We start from the raw sequence: 23,203 nt of genomic DNA on the forward strand, positions 1-23,203 counted from the left end.
GAGATAAATGTCTCCCACCGTCCATCTGGAGAAGTTTGTCTGAAGACATGCTGCCTTTGAGTGATCTGCTTTTAACTACAGATCTAGAGAACATTTTTAGTATATACACATAACTCCTCACATCTTTTCCATACATACATCTTGCAATAGTTATGATGACCACTGTAATACAGGCTTCCATTAAAGACCTTGCGTTGACAGGCTTTTGGTGAATCCAGGGGATCTCTGTACCCCTTTGTATCCCAGTGTCCTCTGCCAGTTTGCAGCACAGGTTCTTAGGTCACAGTATGTAATTTTATTTTCTTCCCTTGCAGTTCCAAATGTCACATTCTCCTCAAACACAGTGTACCAGCTGTCTGCTGATGACAAAGATGAAATGTTAGTTCAGTCTTTGATGGATTTGGATGCAGAACAAGGCCAAGTGCTCAGCAACCCCATGAAAGAATTTGCAGGTAAAGTAGTTTTGAAGATCTGGTACCAATGAAAAAAAATGTAATTGAATAGCTCCTAATCCTTTAGGTTGTTGTCACAAGAGGGCAGTAAAAGAACATCCAACACAATAGAGTGAGTTTCACTGTTTAAAAAAAAAAAATGAAATGAGATGTTTAAGATTCTCTTTCCATGTTTCTTTCCACAATTAAAAAATCCTAGTTTTTTATTTTAAAGAAGAGTTCTCTAAACTTACATAAAATGTTTCCATTCTCACTGAAGGTACATATTGTTATTTACAGGTGTAGGACTGTTCTGTCATCATTGGCTAGAGAAAGAAAATCCATATAACAAACCAGAGGGCATTTGTGGTGGTTCTCAGGGTACCCAGGACCGAGAGTCACCCCCTGCCTCTAGCAAAAAGGTGTCTGTCTTGTGGTAGCTGGCTGTCAGCTCCCTGACACCACCAGCCCCTCACGCACTCTCCTCTGGGCTAACTTCACCTTGCAGGTTAAAAATAAGTGCATCTTAATCCTTGAGTCCCTTTGAATTGTTATCCCTGTATTATCCAGCCCCTGACACTGGCTACCCACAGAAATTACAGATCCTTTGCACCCAAAGGTGCAGTGTGGTACCCCAGTTCACTAGTTTTACCTTAAGCCACTCCTCCTGTAAACTACATAGCACTTGTGAGCACATATAATAAAACAGAAGGCGGCTTATTTGAGAGAGAATAAATATTTAACTAGAAACAAGAGTGTGGTGAATACAAGTGTTTACAATACAAAAGAATCATAAAAAGCGAGCCTGGGTCTACACGTATCAATAGTTACTTTTCCTAGCTGATAAAGTAGATTTTCCCCTAAAAATTCAGTCTTCTGCAGAGGTGGCTGATTTCACAGGAACCAGGACCCAAACATTCATGAAAACAGCCCTGCTCCCCAGGGGTTTCTTCAGTGTTAGAGAGGGAGAAGTACTCTAGATCCGTGTTATACTGAAAACAGCCTTTTGTTTTTATTCAAGGTCTGGGCCAAGCTCTGTCTGTTGTAATGTTCCTTTATCACCTCCAACAGGTTTTGATTGTTTGGTTGTGCTGCTAATGATTTTCCATTGATAGTTGTAGGAGGGAGCAAGGGTAGTGAATTGAACCTTTCATTACCTCGCCAGCTGATTAAGGAAGAGTGACAACTCCCTTTTGCTTGAATGCACCATCACTGAGGGCAAGTCTACTTAAAACACTGCATCAGCTCAGCTGTGCCACTGTAGTGCTTAAGGGTATGTCTACACTGGAAACTTCAAAGCGCTGCTGCGGGAATGCTCCCACGGCAGCGCTTTGAAGTGCGAGTGTGGTCGTGCATGAGCGCTAGGAGAGAGCTCTTCCAGCACTCCTGGTAATCCACCTCCACGAGGGGGATTAGCTCCAAGCACTCAAAGCCCATCTACACTAGCACTTTAAAGCGCTCAGACTTGCAGATTTTTCACCCCCGAGCCAGAAAATTAGAGCACTATAAAATGTAAGTGTAGACAAGCCCTTAGTGAAGACACTCCTACACTGACAGGAGAGCCTCTCCTGTTGGCGTAATTAATCCACCTTAGAGAGAGGTGGTAGCTATAATCGATGGGAGAAGCTCTCCTGTCGCCATAGCACTGTCTACGTTGGGGGTTAGGCCGGTTTAACTATGTTGCTCAGGGATGTGGATTATTCACATCCCTGAATGACATAGTTATACTGCTATGACTAGTGTAGACCTGGCCTCAGGCACATTACCCCTTTTGTTATTTCATTTCTATGACCAAGTCCATAAGGCATACTTTCAGTATAAATATACTATTCCTTAAATATTACCAGAACATATATTGCACAATGATTGTCTTGACAAGTTACGAGCTTTCTGTAGATACCTCACATGATATCGTATATAGATGAAAATCCTGCAAGATATATGTTGGGTGTAATGAGTTTGTCAGATCTGAGGTGAGAGCTGTTTACAAAGAATGGGGGACTTTTTGCCAGGGGGTCTCTGTATCACAGTATTTACATAATCTGTCAGCCAGAAAAGCATAATTTGTATGTGGGGTTCCCGTTAGTGCACCACATGGCACTTCTCATGAGCCTCGCATCTCTCATTTGCCTACATTGACTCCCTCTTGCCTGCTTAGGGAATCCTAGCTCTGTTGTTCTTCATAGCTATAAAAGTCTTATACGAATGGGCGGGGGGGGGGGGGGGGTGTCACAAACACAAGAGTACAAGCAGACAAGGTGCTTCAGCAACCATCCCTACTGTATTCTTTTTATAACAACTGTAGAATGTTATTGCATATGTATGTAGGAGCAAGTTGGACGTGAGAATGGATACCAGAATCCCAAATTGGGATTCCCTTCAAGCAAGGTGCATTTTATGTTGTGCCATAAGAACTACAGTCCATTAATTTTACTTTAGGTGTTTTTGAATTCTTTGTTTTTATTTATATACATTTTTTTAAGGGAAGGACACTGCTGTTAGAGGGGCAAGTGCCAACAGGAGAAAAACTGACCTCACCAATCCACCAGGATTTTCACCGTAGCCTGGACCATGCTATCTCCTTCTCACAAAAGAATGTGCAGAAAGGGATGGGGATTTGCCTCTTAAAGGAGCAGAGGCTGGGCTCCATAGGATCAGCTGAAGACAGAGTTATGTCCATGATTTTGCAGCACTTCTGACCCACCACACTTTGTCCTACCTGGCATCTTGACACAATCATTTTCCTACTCACCTCTCCTGCGTAAAACAACTGTAGATATGGAATTGCTGTAGCAGTAATTTAATGCTAAACGAACACATTTATGCTGGAGTTGAAGCAGAAACAATAGCCTTCCAGTACAGAGGTCAGCAAGTGGCAACTATGCAGCAAAGGGAATGATGCTACCATATAGCTGCCACAGTCTACCCCATGTGTTGTTTTTGAACATTTCCTCCAATGTGGCTCCCTTCGACACCAAGCAGAGGAACAAAGCATATGCCTCTTATGAGCCTTGAGGCCTAGATGGTAGCCTAGCAGCTTCACAGGACACACTTTTATTTTGGTAGCCATATCAGAATTCTAGAACATCCTGGATGGGGAGGAGTTGGTTGTATTGATTAAAATTTAGAATGAGCCAAATATATTCTTAAGTAGGTTAAACTACAATTAAAATGTAAATGGTTCTGTTACAGATAAACTAGAAAAAGCAAAAAACGAACAGAAGGAAAAACTCAGTCTGTGGCTGAATCAGATGTACATCTTTTTTGTGAACAAGTTCTTTCCTGCCTACAAGCATGCTCAAATGGTGAAGGAAAATGTAGAAGAAAATAGGAAACGGGATGCTGAATTAGCCTTGCAGTTGAAAATTGAAGAGGAAGCAAAGTGAGTCTTAATTAATTTAAAAGCTTCATTTTACACCTAGAGACATCTAGAGTAAGGTCCTACATGAATACCATGTTCTTGAAGATTTAGGATTTGGGAAATTGTCACTCTGTTCTTTGATAAATCACATCCACTAGCTACTTTCAAAATACTCTATTGGATGACTGATTTATATAGTGCAATCAGTAGACTACAATAATCAATTTCTTTTCATTTGTTATAGAACGTTACCCAGGTTCTCTCAGAAAGAAATTGAGATGAAAAAGAAAATGTTTACATACAACACACAACTACCCCTGACACTTAGGGGAAAGGCCCTGTGTGATTATTTTCTTCTTTTCTGAAGCACATTTGGCAGCTATTTCTGCCTATCAGGAGCTAGTCTCAATTATCCTAGCTCATTGCAATCTGAATATATCACACCAACCCCTTGTCACCAGGGGTTCACATGGGGCGTAACATTTTTCAAACCCTTCTGTAGAACACTCAGCTACTTTTGAAATATAAATTAATGGAGATATCCTATCTCCTAGAACTGGAAGGGACCTTGAAAGGTCACTGAGTCCAGCCCCCTGCCTTCACTAGCAAGACCAAGTACTGATTTTGCCCCAGATCCCTAAGTGGCCCCCTCAAGGATTGAACTCACAACCCTGGGTTTAGGAGGCCAATGCACACACCACTGAGCTATCCTCCCCCCAATCAGTCAGTTCCTCAGGGTTTAGGTTTCTTACATGGATGATCATTTTCCCAATGGCAGTGACTTCAGCTCCCAGAAGGAATGAGTTTCAGGCCCTAGCAACTGATCCATATTGTATCATATCTTCCAAGGATATGGGGGCATTGCAGATCCTGCTGACTTTCCTTCCACAGCCAGGTCAACATTTCACTTTAACAAACCTTTTGTCCTGCCTGTGTTCATCCCGCATAGATCATGATGAGGCCCTTTTTCTATGCTGAAAGGTTGTTGGTGTTCTAATTAGAGCAGACTAGGTGCTTGTCTACACACACAAGTTATACCACTTTATACAGTTAAGGTGATATATAACCCCTATGTGTGGACATAGTTCTATCGATGTAAGAGTCCATATCTATACTGGTATATTCTACCTCTACTGGTATCAAGGACCTGTACACAAATATAATTGTCTACTCTAGGGACTACACTACATTGGTAAAAAGATCAGACCCCCTAGCCAAAATAGTTATGCCCACTCAAAAACTTTGTGTAGAACAGGTCTAAACAAACTTTACCAAACTCAGAGAACTTGGAGGTAAGGTCCCATGGGAAGAACATCTAAGACAAAAAGTAGGTCAGGAGAGCTGGCAGTTTCTCAAGGAGACAGTATTAAATGTATGCTATCCTGAGGGGAAGGAAAGATAGGAAATATAATAAGAGGTCAATATGGCTCCCTCAGGAGCTCTTTAATGACCTGTAAATCAAAAGGAATCCTACAAAAAGTGAAAACGTGGACAGATTGCTGAGGAGTACAAAAGAATAGCACAAGCACATAAGAACAAAATCAGAAAAGCTAAGGCACAAAATGAGTTACCTCTAGCAAGGGACATAAAAGGCAATAAGAAGAGGTTCTTTAAATATATTAGAAGCAAGAGAGCGACAAAGGAAAGTGTAGGTCCTCTACTTAATGGGGAAAGAGTGCTAATAACTGATGACATCAAGAAAGCTGAGGTGTTCAATACACCTCTACCCCAATATAACGCTGTTCTCGGGAGCCAAAAAATCTTACCGTGTTATAGGTAAAACCGCGTTATATTGAACTTGCTTTGATCTGCCGGAGTGCACAGCCCAGCTCCCCTAGAGCACTGCTTTACCGTGTTCTATGTGAATTGGTGTTATATCGGGGTAGAGGTGTACCTATTTTGCTTCACTCTTCACTGAAAAGGTTAATGGTGACCAGATACACAACACAATTAATATTAACAACAAGGAGGACAGAATGCAAGCTAAAATAGAGCAAGACTAGTTTAAAGAATATTTAGATAAGTTAGATGTAGTAAAGTCAGCAAGGCCTGATGAAATTCATCCTAGTACTTAAGGAACAAGCTGAAGCAATATCAGAACCATTAGCAATTATCTTTGAGAACATTTGGAGGACCAGTGACGTTCCAGAAGACTGGAGAAAGTACGTTTGCCTATCTTTAAAGAGGAGAACAAAGAGGACCCTAGGCATTATAGACCGGTCCGTCTAAATTTAGTAATTTGTTCCAGAATCTTTCCAGCTATCAGTCAATTTGTAGGCCTCTGGAGGATAACAGGGTTATAAGGAACAGCCAGCATGGATTTGTCAAGTATAAATCATGCCAAACCAACCAAATTTCATTCTCTGATGGGGTTACTGGCCTAGTGAATAGGGAGAAGCAATAGCTATGGTATCTCTTGATTTTAGTAAGGTTTTTGACAGTCTTACATGACATTCGCATAAGCAAACTAGGGAAGTGTGGGCTAGATTAAATTACTATAAATTAGTACACAACTGATTGAAAGAGTAGTTATCAAAGGTTTGTTGTCAAACTGGGAGGGTGTATCTAGGAGGGTCTTACAGGGGGTCAGTCCTGGGTCCAGAACTAGTCAATATTTTCATTAGTGACTTGGATAATGGAGTGGAGAGTATGCTCATAAAATTTGCAGATGACACTAAACTGGGAATGGTTGCAAGCACTTTGGACAATCAGTCTGAATTCAACAAGCTGAAATTCAATAGAGATAAGTGAAAAGTATTTCACTTAGGAAGGAAAAATCAAATGGACAACTACAAAATGAGGAATAATGGGCTAGGCAATAGTACTGCTGAAAAGGATCACAAATTGAATAGCAGTCAATGTGATACAGCAGCAAAAAACACTGCATTAACAGATATGTCGAATACAAGACCAGAGGTAATTGTCCCACTCTGCTTGGCACTGGTGAGGCCTCAGCTGGAGTACTGAGTCCAGTTCTGGGCACCACACTTTAGGAAAGATGTGGACAAATTGGAAAGTGTGCAGAGGAGAACAACAAAAATGATAAAAGGATTAGAAAACCTGACCTATGAGGAGAGGTTAAAAAAAAATGGGTATGTTTAGTCTTGAAGAAAGAAGACTGAGGGGACCTGATAAATCTTGAAATCTATTAAGGGCTATTATAAAGAGGACTGTGATCAATTCTCTGTCTCCGCTGAAGGTAGGACAAGAATTAATGTCCAGCAAGGGAAGATTTAGGTTAGCTATTAGGAAAGCTTTCTAACTGTAAGAGTTGTTAAGCTCTGGAATAGGCTTCCAAGGGATGTTATGGAATCCCCATCATTGGAGGTTTAAGAAAAGGTTGGACAAATACCTGTCAGGGATGGCCTAGGTTTATTTCATCCTGTCTCAGCACAGGGAGGGGGCTGGACGAGGTGACTTCTCAAGGTGACTTACAGCCCTACATTTCTATGATTCTATATAAAGCACTGAGAAAGACCACACAACTTTTTCTTTTTACACCAGTTAAGTGGGAAATGACTATGGGTAAAATTTTCATAAGTGCCTAAAGCTCCTAAGTCACTAAGCCATTAACTTTCAATTTGATACCAAAATCTCTTTTGAAAATGGAACTTGGGCACTTACAAAAACTTTACCCAATGTCTTCAGTGCTTTGCATTGTTAGGACGTAACTGGTCTGAAACTGAGTGAGCCTTGGCATGACCTAGAATCTATGCCCACCACTACCTGCCTAATGGATGTTCCTATCACAGACATATGCAAAGCAACTACACCTTCCGTTCTTCATACGTTTGGAAAGCATTATTGGTTGAATTCAGGCTCCAAAAGTGATTCCCTTTTGAGATTCTCTGTGCTCCAGCATTTGTTTCCAAGGTAGGAGAGACCAAACTCTCTCACCTTCATACAATTTTTTTTTTTTTTTAATTTCAGGACATCCCTCATTTTCAGTTGGTCAAATATTTTTGCGTGGCGTTTGCTTCTGTGGTATGGGCCCATTCTACAGCTTTGTATTCTGTGCCTGACGAGCAGCATTAGTCCTCTCTCCCAAAAAGCCCTCCTTGCCCTTGCTACAGCTGAGCTCCACTGGCTTTTGGAACATCTCTGAAGGAGTGAGACTCCTGTACAGAAGGTCTCTTTAGAGAAGGGAAAATTACTTACCTGTAATTCTGCTTCCCTGAAAATACCTGGCAGGATTGTCACTCCTCTGCCCACTTCCTCTCAGAACTTGCTGGTTACTTATTGACATTTTTTCCCTTGTACCTTGTTCATTTTCTTTACCGAAGCACTTAAAAAAAAAAAGTATGCCTGAGCAACACACTGAGATAACTAATGTGATTTTTATGGGAATTTAGTTAAACCAGCATAACCAGGTGGACACTTGTTAATTTAAAACTGTTTATATTGGTTTAGTTTGCAACTGTACATTTAGAGGTGCAAGTTAAAACCACAGAACACTGTCTCCACATAGTTACACTAGTTTAATCAAACAATTTAATTAAACAAATGCAACTTGGAGTGGAGATAAGCCCTTATACTGATCTGGCATTAGTTTCTTTTATGGGAGCTTTGCCTTCTGCATAATCGAAAGAATTGACTGGAACATTCAGAGAGTAGTATTTATGCGCTGCATAGGATTACTATTAGGAAAGCCTACCTCACATGTTGCACTGCTACCACTACCTTCAGGGGTCAAAAAACAACTTGAGAGCTAGGGAAGCAGTCTTGTGCTAACGAGATGATATGTTCAGAGAACTAGGATCACAGGTAAATAATTTTTCCTTTTAAGAATGTGCTTGGATTATGCAATGATACATGAAGCTTAACAATGGTTGATTGCGAAGTAGCAACTACACAGCACACACATTTTAGGAAAGGATTAAAAGGATCACATTTTTCATTAGGTAATTCATTCTGCATGTAATTGCAGTATGCCTATATTTACTTAAGCAAAACAATCATTTTAGCCTATGATAAGTTTGCATGAATTTGTTGCAGTGGTAAACAAGTGTAAACTTTTGTTTGTTTGTGCGAGCTTAGGCTTATCGCCATAAGGAAAGCCGAAGAGGCCAAAAAACAAGAAGAAGCTGCAGCAGAAAAAGCAGAGACAGATAGTGGAGTGGTTAAAGAGCCAGAGGATTCAGCTACACAGCTGCCACTTCCTGCAAAGGAAGAAGTAGTGATTCTGCCCCAGCCAGTCATTAGCAAGGTTTCTGCAGGGGTGAAGAAAAAGAAAAAGTAAATTAGGCTGACTGTTGCAATAATAAAGTTGTAAGTAAAGTCTGCTCTTGTTAACATTTTTAAGGTATCAGATTTACTATCTAGGTCTGTAAAATCTAAACATTACAATGTAGGTTCTAGGAAATGAATGAATAAAATTATTTGTATTTGTTTATATCAGAGGGAAATTTAACTCTCCAGTCTTCCCCCACACCTCCATCTGCTGATATCCTGAGCCCCCTAGAAATTGGGGAGTGTGATTATATAATTGATTGTTACATAAAACTTGTGTAAACCTTTGAACATACAAAGCCATTCCATACATGTACTATATGCCATATTACGAGACATTTTTCCATTAAAAGATCATTAGTGTTTCAGGTTTGTTTGTTGGCTAACTCTTGTAACCATGAGACTGCATAGTCTGAATGGAATTTAAAACTATACAACCTGCATGAGGTTTTTGCTTATACAGACGCTCCTCAGGTTACACAAACCCAACTTAGGGAAATCCGCACTTAAGTAAAAAGTTCCATAAGGTTTTTTTTTGTGTTTAGGTTTTTTTTGCCTAATTGTTGGAGATATGTTCCCGACTTACACAAAATTCGATTTACGCAAGTGTTCTGTTCCGGAACGCCTTGGGTAAGTCGGGGAGCGTCTGTACACCTATTTTATGTACATTGGCATGTAAGGAATCCAGATATTTCACTCATGTAAAGTAAATCTTTGTGCTTAATCCTGCATCATGTGATTTCAGTGGTACGACTACTAAGTATGAATTGGAAGATCAGGCCCGTATCCTTTTCACTTCTTTTATTAAAGCAGCAGCTTCTGTCAACTTATACAGGAGAGGAACAGGTTAGTTTACTTGTGTAGTATTGAACTGGTGCAGTGTAGCTTTTACATGCTGATGATTCTGAGACTACTATTTTAGGTAACTCAATATCCTTTACTGTGGGTGCCACTTCAGACTCAGATGATAGGGTTAACATCAAGTACCTCCCCCTCTCTTTTACATGCTAATGTGTAGAAAATAAATCCCCACACTTCAGTCCACTCATTTGCACGTGAGCACAGAAGGGGAACAAAAGGGCCCTTAAAATTGTAACAATTATTAATTTTATTGTCCAGTAAAATATTAACATAACAATATTAGAGAAATGGAATGGTACAGTTGAATTATCAGATTGGTTTTAATTAGTTTGCACATAAATATTTTAAAATCTAAAAATCTTATGATCAGAGTTTACAGCTTCAGTAGAAATTTGATTCTTACAAAGCAAGTATTGCTTTACTATTGTCATTATTCCAGTCAATAATATGACTAATAACCTTTCATGTTAAACAAAAATGTTTCTGACATTTGTAGATTCTTTTTCACTAAATCAGCCCTCTGCAGATCAATCCAGGAAGAAAATATTATTGAACTGTGTTGCACAAAGTTTCTTTACTTCTTCTGTTTAAAAAAAAAAAAAAAAAAAAAAAAAAAAAGAGAGAGAGAGAGAGTTCAGAAACATATTATATAAACACCCTGCTTTTAAAAGAAGACTTGACAGAACTGTAATTGTATCCGGGGAAAAATATTACATTTGTTAGGGTTTTCTGCTTTTAAAACATATTCTCACTCCCCGCCCCCCCCCCCTTTTTTTTTAAAAGAATGTCCTGGTGCATATCAACTCCTTATTTCTATTTTTAGTAAGAGAAAGGTGGGTCAATTTTGTTCAGCAGGCCCAGTCTGAAAATTCACATATCAGTCTTTTCATGCCAAATATGGACTTAGCTTTTATCCTGTATTCACAGAAAGAAAGAATGAACTTTTCTTGTTAAACAAGTCTTGCTTAATGATTAGAACAGGGATTCTCAAACTGTGGGTCATGACCCTATTTTAATGGGGTTGCCTGGGCTGGTGTTAGACGTGCTGGGGCCCATGGCTGAAGCCAAAGCCCAAGGGCTTCAGCACTGAGTGGTGTGGTTCAGGCTTAGGCTTCAGCCTTGGGCTGAAGCTCTTGGGCTTCGGCTTTGCTCTCCCACCCCGGCCCAGGGTGGCGGGGCTGGGGCATGCTCAGGTTTCGATCCCCCCTTCTGGGGTCATGTAGTAATTTTGGTTGTCAGAAGGGGGTTGCGGTGCAATAAGAACCACTGGATTAGAAGAAACATTGATAAATCAATATCCTTACTCAAATAATATTAAGATTAAAGTCTTTTGTTTTGTGCTCCCCTTTCTTCTCATAGAGAAGATTAATTTCCAGTACAATGTTTTTAGCGATTGCTTTGTAATTTAGGGACAGCACTATAGTTACTGTATAAACATTCTTATCTACTATTCCTGCACAACGGGTATGATCCTAAAGGTGTTCAGGGCCCTCATCTTCAATATAGCTAAACAGGAGTTAAGGGTGCTGAGCATCTTGCTTGATCAGGCCCTTTACCAGCATCTAAATTACTGGTTTTGTAGCCTTGGGCCACACCTAAAGGAGTCTTACGTTTATTGAAAGTGACAGCATCAGTTGAAAAATCATTTATCTGGGTTTTTCCCCCAAACCAACTCTTATTGACAGTTATACCCAGGATTTGGTTAGAGTAATCCTGTTTTTCTCCAGTTTATAAGAACATAAGAATGGCCCTACTGTGTCAGGCCAAAGGTCCATCTTCCGATAGTGGCCAGTGCCAGGTGCCCCAGAGGGAATGAACAGAACAGGTAATCATCCAGTGATCCATCCCCCGTCATTCATTCCCAGCTTCTGGCAAACGTGAATTTCTACCCTCCATGAATTTCTCTAATACTTTTTTGAACCCTGTTATGATCTTGGCCTTCACAACATCCTCGGACAAGGAGTTCCACAGGTTGACTGTGCGTTGTGTGAAGAAATACTTCTTTTTATTTGTTTTAAACCTGCTGCCTATTAATTTCATTTGGTGACTCCTAGTTCTTGTGTTATGAGAAGTAGTAAACAACACTTCCTTATCTACTTTCTCTACACCAGTCATGATTTTATAGATCTCAATCACATCTCCCCTTAACCATCTCTTCCAAGCTGAAAAGTCCCAGTCTTATTAATCTCTCCTCATATAGAAGCCGTTCCATATCCCTAATAATTTTTGTTGCCCTTTTTTGAACCCTTTCCAATTCTAATATATCTTTTTTGAGATGGGGCGACCTCATCTGCACACAGTATTCAAGATGTGGGTGTACCATGGATTTATATAGAGGCAACATGATATTTTCTGTCCTATTATCTATCCCTTTCTTAATTATTCCCAGTAGTCTGTTCACTTTTTTGACTGCTGCTGCATATTGAGTGGATGTTTTCAGAGAACTATCCACAATGACTCCAAAATCTCTTTCTTGAGTGGTAGCGGCTAATTTAGACCATCATTTTATATGTATATTTGGGATTATGCTTTCCAAGGTGCATTACTTTGCATTTATTAACATTTCATCTGCCATTTGGTTGCCCAGTCACCCAGTTTTGAGAGATCCTTTTGTAGCTCTTTGCTGTCTGCCTGGGTTTTAACTATCTTTAATAATTTTGCATCATCTGCAAATTTTGCCACCTCACTGTTTACCCCTTTTTCCAGATCATTTATACACTTTGTGCATTTGACAGCACTTTAAGTACAGCAAGTCTGTCTCCCCCATTTCTGTGCCTCTTCCGCACAGAAGCAAGGAGAGAGAAAAAACAATTATAGAGAAGTAGGACTGTAAAACCAGAATAATTAGCAGGAAGGTCAGGGGCAGATGTAGAAACAAAGTACTTTTATCTTGTAAAAAAAACTGTTTAGTTTTCAAGTTGATATTGCCCCATAATGTTCTCATTTTTTATCCAAATGAATTGGGCTAAAGGTAATATTGATGCATGTTTCTTCATGTACTTGGTATGTCTTAAATTGCAGTGTAAAACTGAAGTAGGAAAGCACTTTGGGAGAAAAACAGTAATAATCTTAATGACTAAGTCCCTTTGTGAAAATATATTGCCTTGACTTATAAAAGACAAGTTCAGAAAAGTAGGCATTTTAACCTCCTGGAAATATAATAATGTACTTCATTTATTAAATATTCCAAAATTAAATTTCAACAGAGCACTCCCATTAATGTCAAGGAGTAAGATAATGGTCATCGATTCATTGTTAAGAACATCGACTTAAAGTCTGAATATTTATGATGATTTAGTTGCCATGCAAAACATGGAGGAGAGACAAAGCCTTAGGCAAGCTGATGTGGTGTAGCATAGAAAAAAATCCCCCATTAAGCGTATCTTATATAAAATAGAGAACTAAAAATCCATTGATAAGCATTTTAGTAACACCAACAGTATTTAACAAATAGCAAAAATTAAAAAAAACAACAACAACAAAAAACTTACCATTAACTTCAATAAGGTTTGCATTTTTTTGATTCAAAATAACATACAGTTCCCGTTGATCAGACTTTTTCCCAACCACCCAGTAGTCACTCATTGCCTTCACAATGATTTCTTCATCCTCATCAACTCTGAAAGAAATTGGATAAAACAAACCTTAGGGAAATTTGTACCGACATCAAAAATAAGGGACTCGAAAAGCAAAATAAATAACTTACATTACAAGCAACAATATTGAAGTAAAGATCTCAAGAAATAACCAGCAAATACAACAGTTTTAGTAATTGTTTAACTGCCCTAAGGGTTATGAATAAACTAGATGTGAACTGAATAGCTGATCTCACAGATTGCTGTGACATTGCAAATTGACAGAAAATCAAAAATGAGCAGGTGTGCTCAACTCAGGAGACATAAATACAGCAAGTCAGTGCCAGCATAGCCTCCACAATCTCCATTTGGGAGAATTTAATCACGAGGAAGTAAGCCAACCACTTATTTAGTCTACTAGTCAACTAAACATCAGTGCTTTGAAAGAAACTGCTTGGTGTCCACAGTTGCCAACTTTCACGCGGTAGCACCCTGACTTTCACAATAAGGCCAAAACAAGCCAATCCCTAAGAACCCCAACACTCTATGTGACTAGATCCTTCTGGCGTGCAGTCTGGGACTATGGTGGGCCCACTGTGCACCCCGACTCTCTCCCCCCCCAGCCCCAGCTTGCCGGGAGCCAATAAAAAAAAAAAAAATGCAACAAGCTACAAGTCAAAAACTAGCCAACAAGCAACTCACAAGCCAATTAAGCCAAAAACAAGCCCAATTTCTGCATTTTTTCACGGGTTTGGCATGACAAGCTTTGATTCCACCATCATAGGAGAAACTAATACTTTTTTTCAAATAAGTACTTGGATTTAGTGTTTTATTATAAGCATATTTTAAAGAGTTTAGTATGTTAATTAGTAGGCAAATGTGGGATAATGTACCCTCAAAATTAGGTTTCATCCTGATCTCTAATAGTCAGAGATTGACTTAAGCCCTGAAGCATAAGGTTTAAATCCCTTCCAAAATTGGTTATTAATTATAACAACTGTGACTGTTCTTGATATCCACAGAAGTATCCAATCCCTTTTTGAAATCTAGCCCAACATCTCAGGGACATGAAAATTCATGGGGGAAAAAAAAAAAAAAAAAGAGACCAGAAGGGTGGGACAGGACAGACATTTCAATGTATCAAACTGGCTACAGTGATACACATAAAAGAAAAATCTGTTCTATATTACTTATTCCCCAATTTTATATATTCAGTAATTGTATGTATATATACATAAATGAAAACCCAGGATAATTCAGTAGTTGAACACTGCTAAAAGCTGAGGCCTATTTGACAGAAGGAAAACTGTAAATAAGATTACCTAGTAAAATCACTGTTGATATCACCTAGAATCTTCATGAGGTCAGGGTGAACGGACGTGAGTGATACACTGGGTGTTTTCCTCATGTGAATTGTACTTTTCTCTGCCAAGTTCATATGATTGAAATAGATAAACTTAAACTGAGGTTCCTTCTCAGACCTAGGAAAACAAATTAAAGAAAATGGTGACTAAGTGGTCTTTGTGAAATGTGTATATGTAAGTCACAGATCACTAATCCATGCACAACATGAAATCCATGATCAGGTACCTTATCATCATATTGAGACATTGTGCATATATTACTATTAGGCTTGGCAGAATTTGATTTTTTTTTCTAATTTTGACCATTTATACCATTTATTTTAAAGATTTTTTTAAACTGTTGCTGGAAATTGAGGGGGCATGTGCGAAGGGTTGGGATTAGGGCAGCTTGGCAGGGGCTCCCTACACAACTGAGAGGCCCATGACACCAGGGTGCAAGGTGAGGGAGAGGCTGCAGCCCTGGCTTGGGGGAGCTGAGACCTCAGGCCAGGGCTGCGATGAGGATGACAAAACCCTGGCCACAGTTCTGGATCAGGGATGGAGCAATTCAGCAGCAGGGTTATCTCCCCCATGGCCAGGGTCTTTACCTCTTCCTCATCTCAGTCCTGACTGGGGGTCTCTGCTTTGCCCCACCAGAATTACACCTTTCCCCACACCTTGTGCCTCCAGGGATCAGGTCTCACCAGCTCTGGCAGCTCAGGGAGTTTCCTGCAGCCCTGCAGACACATGACAGCAGGGCTGCAGAGGGCCCCTTGAACTGCCACAGTGCTGGTGACAGGGGCAAAGGGGGAAAGGCTACTATCCTGCCAACTTTTAGTGATCAATATTTTTTTTTAGTTGATTTACCAACATCTATCAATTTAAATCAAATCCTGCCATGCCTAACTACTTTTCCAGATCTGTGGCAGGGTTGACAGACTGTTTTTGGATAGCCATTGAAATGAAAAACATTTAGACCTCCAAAACACTGACACCATAAGAGAGACCTGCATGAATTCCTAGTACAGGAAAGAGAATAAAATTATGTCTGCCTAATGCATTTCCTGCTCTTACCAGGACCCAACCACCGGTGAGGGACATCAGAACATCTCCCTTTCTCCTTCACTAGCTCTTTGAGTTCTCCCACTGGGCCCATGATCTCACACCATTGGTGGATTTGAACTACAGCTGGTTGCTGGATTGGTTAGCTACTCTGGGGAGAGAGCATATAGGTGCTGGCTGCCTGCGAGTGGGGATCCTTGCTGCCTGCCTAAAGAAGAGTCAGCTGTTGGCTTGGTTGGGTGTTGTGTTACTAATTTGTTTCATAAGGGATTTAGAACTGTATCAGTTTTTCATTGACTATCATATTTGAGATCAGGAAAACTTCCCCTCTTTCCCAGAATGGCCAAGCCAACGAGAGTTTTTCACCCTCCTTGGTGGATTCGGGCATGAGATGATCTCCCTTTCCCAGTTTGGTAAGTCAAGACTTAAACTTAAGTCATTGATATTAGTTTTGGTGATGGCTTCAACAATTACAATCAGTGAAGGTTTGCTGCAGCAGTTGGCACTTCAGGTTACATATTCAGTTGTTTGGAACTGTCTCATCTATGCTAGACATCATATGGCAGTTTACTCACTATCACCTTAGCGGACCAGCAAATGGCTCAAACGTCTGGATATCTTGCTCCCTATTATGTCACCCAACTGCATTAGTGTAAAAAGAAACCATATAAGGTTATCAGGGCACTGCTGCATTAAAATTTTAAGGGAGAGTTAATAAGATGATCTTCCTTTGCTTTAATCCCTCAATGACATAAAAAAACCAAGTATTTAATGATTTAATAGGTTGGCACCATTGCAAGCATATTTTATTTGACTCACTGCAATTCTGCCAGTTTAGTACAGTCACCACACACCAAAGTAAGTGTGCATGTATCTTTGGTATGATTGAATCATCCTTAGAATAGCAATACTGTAGGAAACCAACAAATACTCCACATGACAAATATACCTTTTGAAGAAAATATGCCTTTTGAAGAAAATATTTAGGATTGTGGGAGAAGCTAATAAGCACCTCAACTCTTCCCCCAAACAGTCAAGTGTGTACTACATAAATCTTGCCTGGGAATTTTCCCCTCTTCTTATACAGTGCTACCAAACAAACCATTTGTGTGGTACAACTGATTCATGGTTTCAAACATCCTAAATGACAACGTTATCATCCTAAATATACACCTTCACTTATATTAGCTCGACAGCAGCAGACAAATGCCACTTGCTGTAGGGAATTTAAACTCTTTAAAGTTTATAATCCTTCAGTGTAATGTGTCTGTTGGTTTAAACCATCATGAACTATACACTAACTAGGCTGCTGCCTTAAACCTCTATCATGTAAATGACCCACAGCTTCTCTCTGCTGGCCAATATACAATATGTGCTTAGATTAGGGCTGACATCTATGCTATCACAATCGATTAGAGTGGTGCTACTGTATAAAAAGGCACTTTTCTTTTAACATAAAACACAAAAGGAATTAGAGAAAAAACAAACCCACTATGTAAAATCCAGCAATGATTTACCCGGGGCTTTTAAGAGTTAGACAAAAGGAATAAAGATTTCAGTAACAGAGTCCCAGACCTCTATAGCCTTGAACTGTTAGTTTCTTGCAAGATAGCACAGTACTCTTGGTAAAGTATAAGGCTTGCAGCTGTATTTTGCTATCTAAATTTTTTGAGCTAGTGTGCATGTTGTTATAGATGGGGCTGATAGAGCTGCATATTAAGGTTGTCTGACACTTCCCATTATAACATGCTGTTTTAAGTTGCTTATAACTTTGCCAAACTTTAACCATTTGGGCTGAAATTTTACGTCAGGTGTCTGCCTCAATCTGAATTGCACTGGAAAATGTGGGTTCAGCTGTTTCCAAGGAAGAGGGTAAGGAAAAAATGTTCTGCCCATATTAAAATAATTCTGAAAACCTTTTCTTGGAAAAATTATTGAAATTTGGCAGGGAATGGTCTTTGTGTCAGTGATGTGCCTTTTACCATCCCCATGAAGATCTGTCCAAATTTGGCCAAGTTATAAGCCTTTGAAAAACTGTGGTTTGCATATGCTCAATAGAGGCTTAGATTTTTAGCAGCTAAATTCCCCGAAGAGTCAGTGGCGCACTGGGCATGCTCCAGTCCAGGGCTGAAGGAGCGAAGCTGGACTTTTCATACAATTGCTGCTCTGGGCCATGCTGGGTCTGGGCACATGAGCAGAGAGCAAGGAGACTGTCCCTCCTGTGCTCTCAGTGACCACCCCTACTGGACTCAAGGAGCATGGAGGAGGAAGCTGTCTGACTCAAATGCAGGGTAGACAAGAGCTGGGCCCGCAGTGGGATGGAGGGAAGATTGGGACAGAAGGCTGGCAGGGTTGGAGGGGAAAGATTGGGACTGGCTGGACAAGACCACAGGAAGCTGGGAGGGGGAGACAAACTGGCTGGGAAAAGGGACTAGGACCTGGAGTCAGTAGGTGGAGGGAAGGAGGTGAGGGGGCAAGGGAGACATATCTAATGTGGAGCCAGGGTTGCGGGGGTGGGGGAAGAAATGAGATTGGCAGAGCAAAGAGATTGGGACAGGGGGCTGCTGGTGGAGAATGGGACATAGATTGGAGAAGTCGTCTAGGGAGAAAGATTGGGACTTGGAGCCAAGTGTGGATGTGGGAGGTGACAGCAGCAACAAGAGGTCAGTGGGGAAGAGAGAGAAACTGGATGAAGCAGGGGAACTGTTATTGGTTGCATAAGGAGATTCAGGACAAGGAGCTGGGGGTGAGAATTGGGAATGACTGGGCAACGAGACAGACTGGGAGTAGGGGAAACTGGAATGGGAGCCTGGAATGGTAAGACTAAGACTGGTTGAGCAAGGAGACTAGGTCTGGGATGAGAAGCCTGAGGAGAGGAGACTGGGACTGGCTACGTGAGAAAAATGGGACTGAGATAAGGAACCACAGGCAGGGAAAAGACAGGACTGGGACAAATTGGAGGGGATGGAGTAGAAGGGTTCAAGCTTGAGGAGTGGGGAGGGACGAACAGGCAGAAGAGAGTGCAAACCCACTAGACACACTCCATCCAGAGCTTGGAATGGAACCTAAGAGTCCTCAGTCTCACCATTCCTCTGCTGGCAGTAAGTACATGAAAAACACTGGCAAAGCTTACCATCTCCCTCTAATGCTGGTCCACCTACAAGATGACAACCTACTGTTGCTATCCGTTACTCTGTTAGCTCACATGGTCTGTGTGGTGGATCTAAACATTCCAATCCTGCCAATCATCCAGGTAGTTTTCAATAGGATGCTACATGATAGAATTTCTTTTTTCAAAGACCTAAGGAATTTTTTTAAAGACCTAGTAAATGCTAAAAGAACATTAAAGGTTGCAAAGTCAAGCACTAAACAGTTAGGAAATGAGGTAGAGGGCCTGTAGAAAAAACAGTATGTAATCATGTAATTAAAGACAGTAGCATAATGCATAAGCACAAGGGGCAGCATTAAGGTTGCATAGGCAACATTAATTCTGGCATCTCCTAAGTTTTGAGTGCTTGACTTGCCACCTAAATAATGTTCTTTTAATATACAATATAGTGGGAGAGGTTATATAATGCACTGGCTAATGTGCATGCTGCTCTTTTCTGCTTGATACAATGTCCGATATCTGCAGCTGCCACCCCTTAGAGACTGAACTGCGTAGGATAACACCTAATACTACTCAGAGATAACATTCTTCTGGAGCTCAAGTGGTAGTGGTCCTTCTAGTATCAATATGGTCAACATCATAATATCTGAGCATCTGATACATACAAGGAATTTTCCTCATAACAGTTCTTGGACGTAAATAAGTATAATGATCTCATTTTACAGATGAGGAACTGAGGCACCAAAAAAAAAAAAAAAAGTGATTTGTCTAAGGTGTCAAGACAGCCTGTGGCAGCCCTGGGAATTGAACTGAGGTCTCCTGAGTCCCAGCCTAGTGCCTTATTCGCAAGGCTATGCTTCCTCTCTGTAGACAGAAACATCCCAGATTCTGATCTTGGCACTGCATACTACATTGTCTGCATATGCATATCCATAGATTTATAATAAATTAAATTACATAGCCAATATATTTTATCTAAACTGAAAGCGCCTCACCTTGTCTACTCAAAAATATAAATGTCACGGCCCTTATTTACCTAACTGAAAAATATCATCCCAGTGTTTTGTTTTTTTTACGCTATACACCATCACAGTTTGGGAAAAACAAAGTCTCAGAAAGTCAAGAGGAAGGTCACCACAAAGCTTGCCACATTGTCTACAGTCAGCTTTATAAGCTGCCTTTGGGCAACTAATGTGTGTGTGTCTCAGGGTGACTGGCCCCTTTAAGAGGCAGTGTGTGTGGGGCGGGGCATCCAGTGCACCAGTGACTGCTTATCTGCTGCCCCGTTGGGCTTACGGGAAGGCACCTGGTAGAGCGAAAGGAAGGGAAGGGCTTACAAAGGAAGAGACAGCAGCAGCTGTTCTCCTCTCTACTTCCCTGGACTGAAAGAAGTCCACAGGTAGCAGCCATTCCCCTGCTGCTCTCTCCTCCATTATAAGGCTCAGGTGCCTGCCCTTCAGCCCAGCTGGGTAGCAGCTAATCAGCCCCAGGTGCACTGGAACCTGCTCCCACTTAAAGGGACCAGTCACACTGGCAGTGTGATGAAGGTAGGTACTCAGAAAGGCTCCTTTCCGATTATGGGATTAGCCTTTGGGAAGATGTTCAAGAACAAGCCATCCTCACACCATGTTTCAGTAGCAAACTAAGTTTTCATTGAAGTCAGACAAAAATGTTCACAAAGTGGAGGAACAAGACAATAAACAGCAACAAAGACGAAATGGGTATTCACCCACGAAAGCTTATGCTCCAATACGTCTGTTAGTCTATAAGGTGCCACAGGACTCTTTGTTGGCTTTTACAGATCCAGACTAACACAGCTACCCCTCTGGTACAAGACAATAAATGTACAGCATGTGGCCAATGCAAGAAAATCCTCTCTCTCTGTCTATAAGTTGCTACAAGTGACCCTGGCATTATGCAGAGCACTGAGGGAGCAGAGGATTATCATCTACACTTATCTCTATTTGTATGGTCCATTTAGAATTCTAGTCTTGCAAAAAAACACGCTGCCACATCAGTACATCTTCTCTAGCAGTTCCATTTTTTTGCAGGGGGAGTAGAGGAAAATGAATTGAATAAGTATAGGCAGCTGGGGATTCCCTTGGAAGCACAGAGATGGCATTAGCTGCTCTATGACACACTCTATCCCCTTCAGCCACAGGGATGGCCAGAACATTGTTGCACTCTGGCTGGTGTAATGGTACCATGGTTACTGTAATTTACACCAGGTGTCAAATGTTACCCAGCAGCCCAAGGGATCAGAGGAATACAAAAGTGGCTTAAAAATGCCTGTACCCTGCTCTCCATTGGGCCCTACACTGAACACAGCTTGGCTGGATACAAGGATAGGAGCCAGAGGCAATACTCTCTTTTAGCAAGCCCATGAGTAGGGAGCCTGAAGAAATAAGATTGTAACAGTGATAATGCCTTGACCTTTTAAACAAAACCTCCTGTTGTCTGCCCAAACAATGACGGGACCCCACAGCTGAGGAGCCTTTGGGCAAGTATATTTTCTAGTAAAAGTGCCAATAAACTGCTTATTTTGTATATTTAAGACCTTAAAAGATTAGGTAGCACCTAAACCTCAGCAATTTTATTTTTTTCAAACTTACTAGGAAATCAAAGTTAAAATGCCCCCCCCCCCTTCCTGCATTCCACTGGCCCTACTGCAAAGAGTCAGAGACAGAAATTCCTTCAGAGTAATTGGATTTTCTCTGAAGTTACAGAATCTACTTTTATTTAGACTCCTTGTTAAAAATGATCTGAAGAATTTCTAACTACTTTAGGTCCTGTCCACATTAGCTTCAGAACAACCAGAGTCCTGGTTCTGATCCAGTGTGGATAGGACCTTAGAATTAAATACTAGATACTTCCACCAAGGGCAATGGGGAGATGTACACTCAATTTAAAATTTGTGAGACAAAGGAAGGGGGAAAAATAAGTCCTAGTTCTCCTGCTCCCACTCTAGAGGATACATCAATGTCCATTATGCTGCTAATGTTGCACACCCCAACAGAACCCTCATTTCAGACTAAAAATGGACTATTGGGATCAGGTCATTTCTGTTTGCACATGAAAAATTACCACAAAACCCCACAGGAATTGCCTGACCACTGAGTCTGAATGCCCCTCTTCCATAGCTATTTGGGGTAGGCAGCATATTCTACAGTTGTTGGACTTTTCCTTTTAACTATTTGCAGGTTTCCTTTAAAATGGTTAATACTTTGATAATCAGTTGGGTAGGAAAAAAGTAGCAATTATAAGATTGTAAGACTAAACATGTGCCAAAAGGCCTTACCAAAGGCAAAATGAACCTTAACCACACAATGACCTAAATAAAATTGTTACTTTTATAAAAACTAGTGCAGTTCCCCCAGGGCACTTAAATATGTCACAATGGATTCTCTATAAATGTCAAAGATACATATGGAGAGATATAACATCTTATAAAATATACATGTTAATTCAAAGAGAATGCTCTTAAAATATGTACTCATATTGTTACCCTTATTGAAGCAGTCATTAAAATAGACTTTGAGCTACCTGGTGAAGGTTTGCAATAGGAACATAAAGATAGTACAAACCCTGATATCCTTTTGTTGATGTTGTATTGTTCACATATGTCTGATGCTAATACTGTGAGTTGAGGCCCAACAATGCTGTCCAGTTTACGGCAAAAATCCAGTGTAGGTTGCATTGAGGCTATGAAGCAGTTTTAAAAAGATAATGAGTTTTTTCCTAACAGTACATGAGGTCTATACTATTTTGTGCCAAAAAAGCAAACATGTTCTTTTGTAGCTAACTTTAAACATTTATAAGACTCTTGGACCATCCATATTCTGCTGTCAGTTACACCCAAGAAATCTCATCAACATCCAGGTGGCTTCCATGGAGTAACTGAGGGCAAAATTGTGTCCCTTTTGTACCATCAAGCAAAACACAATATAAATAATCTAATTGACTAAGAAGTTGGTGAAAGCATCCACACAGAACAAATTAACATACAAGACTATAACGAATGAATACTTTGCAATAGCAAAATCAGGCTAGATTTATGTTTGATAACGGTTTGGTAAGGAGATAATACCGAAAAACAAAGTTGTCAAAATAAAAGCATTTAATCTCCCTGGTTTATTTCAAATAATACAAATATATACCTACCATCAATCATAAAACAGACAGCTGCACTCATGGCCTGAAACAAACCAAAACCAAAACATTTACAAAACAAA

General features: G+C 40.4%; 2 protein-coding genes across 21 annotated transcripts in view; one reads left to right on the plus strand and one right to left on the minus strand.

The window, feature by feature from the left end:
- RSPH10B (radial spoke head 10 homolog B) overlaps positions 1-9,389 on the plus strand; it is a 36,059-nt gene extending 26,670 nt beyond the window's left edge. For 13 of the 17 annotated variants that reach the window (XM_065559989.1, XM_005304692.4, XM_065559993.1 and 10 more), the window contains 3 exons: positions 315-452; positions 3,624-3,813; positions 8,830-9,389. In XM_065559989.1, the coding sequence (XP_065416061.1) occupies positions 315-452; positions 3,624-3,813; positions 8,830-9,031 (530 nt within the window). In that variant the 3' untranslated portion in view covers positions 9,032-9,389. Of the gene's footprint in view, positions 1-314; positions 453-1,452; positions 1,636-2,914; positions 3,143-3,623; positions 3,814-8,829 lie in introns of those variants that run through there. The other 4 variants (XM_042853187.2, XM_065559994.1, XM_005304695.5 and 1 more) reach the window with 3 other exon arrangements.
- A 716-nt stretch (positions 9,390-10,105) lies between these two features.
- Positions 10,106-23,203, minus strand: part of CCZ1 (CCZ1 homolog, vacuolar protein trafficking and biogenesis associated) — a 31,079-nt gene continuing 17,981 nt past the window's right edge. For 3 of the 4 annotated variants that reach the window (XM_005304699.4, XM_024102416.3, XM_042853189.2), the window contains 5 exons: positions 23,133-23,166; positions 22,556-22,673; positions 14,780-14,938; positions 13,374-13,501; positions 10,106-10,465 (listed from right to left, as the gene is read on the minus strand). In XM_005304699.4, coding sequence (XP_005304756.2) covers positions 10,410-10,465; positions 13,374-13,501; positions 14,780-14,938; positions 22,556-22,673; positions 23,133-23,166 — 495 coding nt within the window. In that variant the 3' untranslated portion in view covers positions 10,106-10,409. The remainder of the gene's footprint in view (positions 10,466-13,373; positions 13,502-14,779; positions 14,939-22,555; positions 22,674-23,132; positions 23,167-23,203) is intronic. The other variant, XM_042853188.2, reaches the window with a different exon arrangement.

Source organism: Chrysemys picta, chromosome 10 (assembly GCF_011386835.1).
Source record: "Chrysemys picta bellii isolate R12L10 chromosome 10, ASM1138683v2, whole genome shotgun sequence".
Lineage (NCBI taxonomy): Eukaryota > Metazoa > Chordata > Testudines > Emydidae > Chrysemys > Chrysemys picta.